This window comes from Trachurus trachurus (assembly GCF_905171665.1).
Source record: "Trachurus trachurus genome assembly, chromosome: 3".
Lineage (NCBI taxonomy): Eukaryota > Metazoa > Chordata > Actinopteri > Carangiformes > Carangidae > Trachurus > Trachurus trachurus.
In genome coordinates, this window is record NC_139893.1 from 10,410,295 (window position 1) to 10,418,902 (window position 8,608).

The 8,608-nt window shown below is 41.4% G+C and overlaps 1 protein-coding gene across 2 annotated transcripts; it reads right to left on the bottom strand.

Moving 5' to 3' along the window:
* Positions 1–436: 436 nt before the first annotated feature.
* Positions 437–7,832, bottom strand: btbd10b (BTB (POZ) domain containing 10b). Of its 2 annotated transcripts, none has more exons than XM_084001754.1 (9): positions 7,738–7,832; positions 7,179–7,326; positions 4,700–4,893; positions 3,996–4,311; positions 3,772–3,874; positions 3,497–3,617; positions 2,472–2,669; positions 2,273–2,383; positions 437–1,511 (listed from the first exon to the last, which is right to left on the bottom strand). In XM_084001754.1, exons 2-9 carry the CDS (start codon positions 7,277–7,279, stop codon positions 1,180–1,182), a joined length of 1,476 nt encoding a protein of 491 aa, XP_083857880.1. In that variant the 5' UTR covers positions 7,280–7,326; positions 7,738–7,832; the 3' UTR covers positions 437–1,179. The 2 variants fall into 2 exon arrangements, with proteins under 2 accessions (XP_083857880.1, XP_083857879.1); XM_084001753.1 differs by having other exon boundaries at positions 4,700–4,896; positions 7,738–7,814.
* Positions 7,833–8,608: the final 776 nt, after the last annotated feature.

Below are 8,608 nucleotides of genomic sequence, written 5' to 3' on the forward strand. Positions count from 1 at the left end.
GTCTTATCTTTCATTGAATGAGGCTTTTTAAAAGGAAAATTGGTTTCATTTGGTAAGCAGAAGATAAGGGAGATAATTATTAGTTTGAATAAAGAAAACTGTATTCATTGTTATTGATGGTAGTTCTGTTTGACATAATTCTATACTTAAACTTATTATTTCTTTAATTAAAAAGGCACATGTAACAAGCAGTTTAAGGCGATAACAGTCAATAACAGAAGTGGCTTTCCATCAGGCCCGATTGATGGGGTGTACTGTATTGTGGGGCTTTAGTTCTATTAAAAATTGAAGGTGATCTCAACAAAACATGGACTTCAATGCCCTGATTGATCTCAAAATCATTACGTCTCGGACGAATCCTATGTAGCTCTTCTGCACACTGTCATGGCTAAAGCATAGACCATATACGTACTTTTTTTTTCATTTTGATGTCTTTATTTCATGATTTTATGTTTTATTTTTAAACAACAATTTCAAGCTTTGCACAAAAAGATTCTGACCACAATAGCTTGTGCTCTGCTTAATATCTTGGCCGCGGGAGGAGCATAACATCACATTTCAGACCCAGCCAATGACTACATAACCCCATTACAAGATTCAAAGACATCTTAGAGGAGTTCAACTGGAGATCATGACACTAAGTGGTGATAGCTGATATTCTCCATGACCAGAGAGTCAGATTAGCGAGTCTTATATTCTTCCCCCCAAAGCACATTTAGTAGTTAGGCCACCCAAGACAGTCAAAATTGAAATTATCAGTGAAATAAAACCTGTGAGAAAACAGTGACACCACTGTGCTCAGCCAAACTCATCAAATTAAGGTACAATAACACTGTAAATAATAATAATGTTATTAATAATAATAATAATAATAATAATAATAATAGCCCAAGTGTTTTTCTTTTTTTTTTTTTTTTGTTTCCAAACAGAAAAATAAATTCCTTTGGTCAAGTAAAAAACAAAATGAAAACAATAGTGAACTCTTCCTTTCACCTTAAATCCCTCGTGTTGCGTCTTCTACAGTCACCCAGGTTCTTGAGGCTCTAAGGCTGCAAAGGAGGTGTCAAGGCAATATGGTTATGGTGCCCCTGGCGCTCCATGCTGCAGCATGCTGGGAATAGGTCTAGAGGAGGAGGAGGAGGAGAGGAGCAGAGGCATTGAAAGAGGACCAGTGTGTCCTCACACAGCAGGTGAAGGTGCATCTGGGTCAGGCTCGTTGCTGTAATTGTTGCTGTAGTGATTCCCACTGGGTGGCTGATTAGGGAGGATGTCCAGTTCATCCACTTGGGGGCCAGGGTGCATCACCACCAGCTGGTCCTGGGGGATGTCTGCTGCTGCTGCCGCCAGGTTGGTGATGGACTTGGACTTAACACACTGGAAGTCCACATGACGGCTTTTACCCTCCTCCTTTTCCCAGGACATGCGGATGAAGGGCCTCTGGACGTAGTTGTAAATGACCTCTGGACGTCCTCCTGGTCGTTTCTTGACCTTCTCTTTGTATGTAGGGTAACCTATCCACGGCACAGACAGAGCAGAGCAGAAAGCTCAGTTTACATTCACAGGTTTTTCTTAAGATTATACAGTACAACATACCGTCATTACTTCAACTCCTATGTGAAGGGATCATACTGATATTTATTTCTACGACGACAAAGACTGGCTTCCTATGGACGTTTCTTATTTGGATTGAATTCCCTTTGTTCTTGACAGTGCACAAAACATTCAGGCCATCCTTTAACTGGATTTATCAGATCTGAAAAATACATCTATAATAACAATTAAATCTTATACAGCTGACATTTGAACCTGGAATGCATGATGTCTCAGAGACCCATTTGTTAAACTGACTGAGCAGAGCAGAGGATTTTTTTTAATGTGGATACATGTCACTAAATTGGGCTGAAGCATTTCTCATTCTTATTTGTGAATCAGGATATTTTTTGTCCCATGGCTGCACAGCTGCTTTGACTGCTTCAGTGTTTTATATAGTGTAGCATCACTAGGAAAATGAAATTATTTGATTTGATTTGATTGGTTTTAAACTGATTCAATTGCCATTTTGCAGCTTTGTAGATATTCTTCTCTGTGACACATCACCAAACTCATCCGCTTTATAATAGTTATATAAATACTTTCACACAGCAGGACAACAGTCTTTGTATTAAAACCACAATATTCAGTGTAGTATTCTCCTCATACATTACATGCCTGCTTGTGGTGACATTTCTGGCCAGTTTATAATACTGAACATCATTGAAAAGTATTGACTTACCTTCGATGCCCAGTCTTATTTTCTTTAATCCTCTTTCCTTTAAAACTGACTTGGCCACATCTCTGTTCTCAATATACTTGAAAAATCTGTACAGTTTTGTGCTGTAGATAACTGCAAAGAGAAGAACAAACACAACCTTGTTTATTGTGTACAGGTGTGTTTTGTATATTGTGTGTATTCTGTATTAGTGTGTACTCACTCTGTGAATACTCTTCTCCCATCTGTGGTGGATATTCTTCATCCCAGTCGACCACGTCGTCATCAGTAAGGACAACAATGTGACATTCCCTCTCTCCGCTCTGGGCACTGGCCACCATCAGAGGTAAAACCATTTCCTCAAGGTAAAACTCAAATTGTCGACGAGCGCCGTCATTGGACAGCTCATGCATCAGGGCACCTGGTAACAAAGGAGATGCAGGACATGGCTTAGACAGAGGATGTCAGCAAGTTTCTGCCAACACTCAGAATTACCCATCATATATTGTATTCAAGCCTGGAGGAAAAATAACCTATTATCCAAAGCCACCCAGAGTCTTTATGTGAGGAGTGACTTATAAGATAGTCGTGAACTGACTTACATTCTTGATTTAGACTTATTCAGTTTTAAACCATAGAGCAGGATAGAGATGTGAAATAAAAGCCTTAAGTTTTAATTGATATCTACTGACAGTGTCTAGGCAAGTAAAACCTGCTTGAGTTATCAGAAAGCTTTGCCTCATTTCACCTCCATTTTTGGTAAGGTTGGGCTAGTGGGGAAAACAAAAAAACAAAACAACCTGTTACATATATAAAGCCAAACAGTGAAGCCGACTTCTGAATTTTACCACTAGGTGTCAGAATGCCCTCAACAGACCCTCCCAAATGGCACATAACAAGGCAAAGAGCACATCAATGAGAGCGCAGCGTCTACAGAAACTGACCTCCAGCATGACGCCGGCCTAAGCTGGCTATTTTTTTAAGTTGTTGGTTCAGCTGGTTCACACCAGTTTAAGTGCCTACACCGGACTAGACTGGCTAAACACATCTCTAAATCACAGAGCTTTCATCCAACTGAAGTACTGCTGAACAAAAATACAGTTTGAGCCATGTCCAAACACAGCAGCCATAACAGTTTCAGACGCTCAGCTCCCACTAAAAATGCTGTAGAAAACCCACAGGAACTGAGACAATCTAAGTTGAAAGTGTAACACTTGTCGGCTTCTGCCCCCCTGAGGAAATACTCACTGAGGTCTCTGCATTTGATGGTGCTATAGTCGAAGGAGATGCACAGATAGTCACACGCCTCCCGTAACTCAGGGATGGAGATTCCATCAGGACAACGGATTATCCCAGATTTGTAGTAATCCTGTCGATTAAATAGAAATCACAATAAAGGCGGTCATTTCCAAAACTGCTATTCCATTATAACATGAAGTGAGGGTCAATGCCTATGGTCAATGTTACAGCTCCAAGTTTTTAATATAAAAACCCTGAATACAACTCTAAAGACAAAGACTGACCAGAATTGCTCGGAAAACCGTGGAGCTGATGCCCTCAGCTACTTCGTACTCTCCCTTCTCGTTAGGCCGTGTGAAATTATGTTCTCTTCCAGATCCAAACATCCTGAAATAAAGAAGCACTGGTTAATTCTCTGCATCACACAAACAAGTACGACATTTCCACATCACTTCTATAACAGTGTACAGAAGGGACACAGAATGAAGATAACAGAAGTGTATCGTACCTGCCCAACATTGTATTGGGTTGTGCAGTGAAGATGGAAGGATCGACTACAAAGCGCGTGTTGTCAACGATCAGAGTCACTCTTTCTGAGGTTCTGATGTTTCGGTTCCCGACAGTGGCACTTGCTCCTCCCTCCTTGGGGTTCTCGTAGACAAAGACCATTTCTCCAACTCCCAAGCTTTTGAAGGTACCTTCAGTGCTGGACAGGCTGCTGTTGCGACTGCTTACCACCCCGCTGCTGCTGGAGCCACTGGGAGAGACTCTCTGAGGCCGTGGACTACTGGGCCTCGAGGACGGGCCACCATCTCGTTCACGGTCTACACACAGAAAAAGGCAGAGCATCAATTGCTTAAATGTTGATGTACAATTTTCTGTTGTTTTGCAGCTCGATTTAGATGTTCATGTGTTCATGAGAAACATTTGTACAATCTATGGAGTTCATTTGAGTAATGGGCCGTGGTTACTAATGTCAGCTGTGAAACCGACCAATCTGTAATGTGTCAAACTACAAGTCTTGGACTAAACACAAACAGGTGGATTAGTGCTGACTTGATCCGTTCGCAGCCAAAAACAGCAGAGATATAAACCATGTCTGAGCTGCGAGTTGATAAATGCAGTCAGCTGTTCTGAACAGCGGCTGCCAAGAGCTGCAGACCCCAAACATGACATCCATATAAGACCTCTATTCTCTCCAAGCATACCCACCACTGTTGTGTTGGCGGGTGGGTGAAGTGACGTTTCGAATGCAGGGGGTGAGCTGGCCTTCTCTTTCGTGTGAGGAATCCCGGGAGCGATCGCTGGAGCGGCGGCGGTCACGTGAACGGTCACAGCCCCCACTGGCACCATGCAGGCTCATCTTCCTCTGTTCAGCCTCCACTCGAGATGCTCGGGCCTGGCTGCTGCTTTTCAAAATAAGAGCATACGTTTATGTTCCTCTCTCTTCTTCAAGACCAGAGGACACTTTTATTCTATAACTGTAAAGTTATTATGACACACGGGCATCTAGATATACTGTTTATGTTCATCAAACAGTCACTTGTTTACAGACACACTCATTCTCAAAAGTTATGGGTGTGTAACATTTTAACAATAATAGACAGCCGGCTTACCAAGATTCCTTTTAAAAGTATGTCACAACTAGAGCAACCACATTCTGTAAGCTCGCAGTAAGGGGGTGAAATGTTTGACTGATGCACTGTCACAGTGGCAGCAAGTCCTAGTAGCTTGTTTGCAGCTTGTGTGTTTATTTTCTATTTTGGTGTTCATTCTGCGTTGCTATTTTATCTGATGATGGAGAATGCCTTCTTGCTTTTAAGTGCCACAGACATGGAGTTAAAGATAATATCCCTACTCAGCTGAAGAAGCTGTAACATAAAGATTAAGAGCCAGGGCTGAGCTAAAGTCTAGGAGACGGAGATGTAAGCCTTTTCTGAGATCCTAATGGGGAATGTCAACACCCTGGTTAACTAATGTAATGAACTGACAGAATCATTGATGCACTCCAAACATTAACTTTTGAATAGACACTGCTTCCCAAGCAACAAACCCAGCACTATAAGACGCAGCCATCTTGGACAGTACTAATCACCCAGTACATAACATTGTGGCAGGTCACAGAGGCCACTGCAGCAGCCAGTGTCTCATCTATCTGCATTGCAGGACAGAGGTTCAGGAGATCCTTTGCCCCCACTGCCATCAGGCTGTATTACACCTCAGCCAAAGGTAGTAGCTTATAACCTGGACTATTGAGCTATTATAAACAATTATTATTACTAGTAGAAAAAGAAGAAATATCCAAGGCACTCTCTGTGAATAGTTAAAAAGCCTGGCTTGGTCATGTTAACCTTTAAAAGACTCCTACGCGTTTCTGCTACACGCCTTTGTCAGGGAGTCAATCGTTAACATGACCAAGTCATAGCAATAAAGGCTTTTTAACTGTTCACAGAGAGTGCCATGGATATTTCTTCTTTTTCTACTAGCATTTGCCCCATCCAAAGAGCACCTCAAAGAAAAGACTTTGGGTCGAGGAAGTGCTCCTCCTACACAGTAATTTTGTTTAATTATTATTACTACTAAATGAATAACATCCTTCCATCCATAAAACAATGCAGCCTCGTTAGAAATATCCTGATACTGGTATCAAAGATGCCTCCAATACTGCCAAAAATGCCGGACTGGGCATCGGAAAACATGTAAATCTATGCACTGATACCACATCTTTAAAGTTGGTGTAAACTACATTCATTCACTAACGGTAGGAGGTGGGGTTGAGGGTGAGGGCATAGTTATTGTTATCATTATCAGGAAGTAAAAAATTGTATCAGACCATCTCTCGTTTCCATCAACTATTCCTGTCTTCTCTATGGTGCCATCCTATCCGCCTGTCTGTTCCTTCAAATAAATAAAGACCTCAAACATGACTCAGGATCATCAGTCTGATTCCTTATTGATTCCCACAGATGAAAGGAGATAATATTTGTTTAGCATTTATTTTCATACAGTTTTCTTATTTTTTTTAAAAAGTAAAAAATATCCCTGATCAGCATGGTAGTAATGTTGTTGTAACAGACTTCCTGTTCAAAGCAGTGGCTTTAATGCATAAACAGTGAACTTTATGAAATGAAATTTAAGCTTATCTACTGTAATAGCATATTCCTGATGTTTCTATCCTTAGTTGACCTTTTTACAATCATTAAAACATACACTGTTCTCATCTTAATATAGACAAAAATCCATGTTTTGGACTGTTTCCTCATCTCCACAACCACTACTTGTCACAAGTTTACAACAGTGTAGTAACACAATATTCAAGAGGGAAGGATTTTTGAGGTACTAGATGCACTAGTTTTACCCAACATCCAACTAAGTGTATAATCCTCTACACCTACTCTGCTCTTGTCCATCATATGCCTTTAATTTGGTTTAGATCGATACAAGACAGGAGCAATGTAACGTTACAACAAAAAGCCATGTCATATGATGCACGGACACAGATCCATGTCTACAATCTATTTGAACCGTTTTGAGCAACACCTCATAAAATATCTGGTTTTAGCTATATCAGATATCATAATCCTAAATTGAAGCAATAAATGATGATGAATCTATCGCCCAGCATCAGAGTGACTGACACTACACTGCTGTTATGAACTGTAGGTGTCTGACAGGTTTTCAGATGGTTCACCTCGAATGCTTGCAGAGTTTGCGAGGTCGGCTTGTCGCTTTTCGTTCCCAGTTTTCGGTGTCACTGGAGTTGCTGTCATATGACTGCAGACGTGCTGCCATCACCCGAACAGGGGGGAGTCCGGTCTGGATCTTTCACCGTTCATAATCTGGTTAATGGCGAAATCAACAAGTCACAGTTCGATCCACTGGTCAGCAGCACCTCGCAAAGAAACAAAACCCACAGGCTGCTAACAAACATAGTTTGTAAACCGAGTTAACGTGTGCCTGTGTGGTAACCCAAACTGAATGATCACAAATGGCTACATAAGTGCCTCATGTTTGAAACATCTTTCCTGTCAGACTGAGTCAGCCTAACGTTACGATCCCCGGTTAGCTATCCGCTGTTAGCAACGTAGCTAGCTACCATTAGCTGGCACTGCTAGAACTACGTTACAATGCTATTAACATAATATTCTCAGACAGCTGCGTAGCCGGTGGAGTTCCCCCCATTGTATTGACATAAATGCTGTCATGTTATAGGCAGATATGGCAAAAAAAGAAATATCAAAGATAGATACCTGGCTGGCTACAGTTTCCGCTGAAGTGTAATCCCAGTCGCTCAGCGGCTAACCAGCCATCTCCTTTCAAAACACTGACGTGCAACGTGACGACCGTTAACGGCCTGCCGTGATGACGCAGGCAAAGATTAAATCAGAGGTGTTTTTAAAACTATCTAATAAAATTCAGTTTTATGTGACATTTTATTTGGAATAAAGATAAACGAAAATGTTTACAATATAACCATGGATGTATTATATAACCGGTTTGTTTCCTCCAGCAGGTAGATCAAAGACGGTTTATAAACCAAGACCTTTCATGAGAGTCAGCTTCCTGTATGCATGTCACGTGGGCTTCTGCACGGCCACGCCCCTTTAGAGAGACCAGAGGCAGCTTGGAGTGTATTGATTCCTATGGGACAATTTAATGTGAACACCGATTATGGTCGGGCCTTTCTCCCCACGGTCACTGAAGCAAATTTTGGACTCATTTTTCACAAGCCACATCTCTTCTGAACAGTTTGACACCAAAATGGTAATTTTCAGACGGAGAAATCCGGAGAAAATCCACTTTGTTCCAGACCTGTCTCTGTCTCTACGACACACTCTCGCGAGATTTGGCACCGATCTCCTAGGCAACGTCAAACAAACGGCCGCGAACTCCCGTGAAAATGATTTAAATTATTTTTGGCATGCTAAATATTACTGTTAGTAGTGTAAATATTTAATGTTATCATAAGAAAAAATAAATATCTCACTTTCATCTACCTAAAAATTGTATAAATCCACACACACGTTCACAGACGAGGTGGGGTGACGGTTGGCCACGCCCATTTAGAGAGACAGGAAGTGTATACCATTTCATATCATTGGAGCAGCCACTCATGGAGTA

Excerpts from the sequence above, each read along its gene's own strand:
- btbd10b (XM_084001753.1), bottom strand. The coding sequence starts at position 7,279 with ATGGCAGCACGTCTGCAGTCATATGACAGCAACTCCAGTGACACCGAA. Across the intron at positions 4,897-7,178 it reads AAACTCTGCAAGCATTCGAG|CAGCAGCCAGGCCCGAGCAT; the intron begins GTGAACCATCTG and ends TATTTTGAAAAG. Across the intron at positions 2,384-2,471 it reads GGGAGAAGAGTATTCACAGA|TTATCTACAGCACAAAACTG; the intron begins GTGAGTACACAC and ends TTCTCTTTGCAG.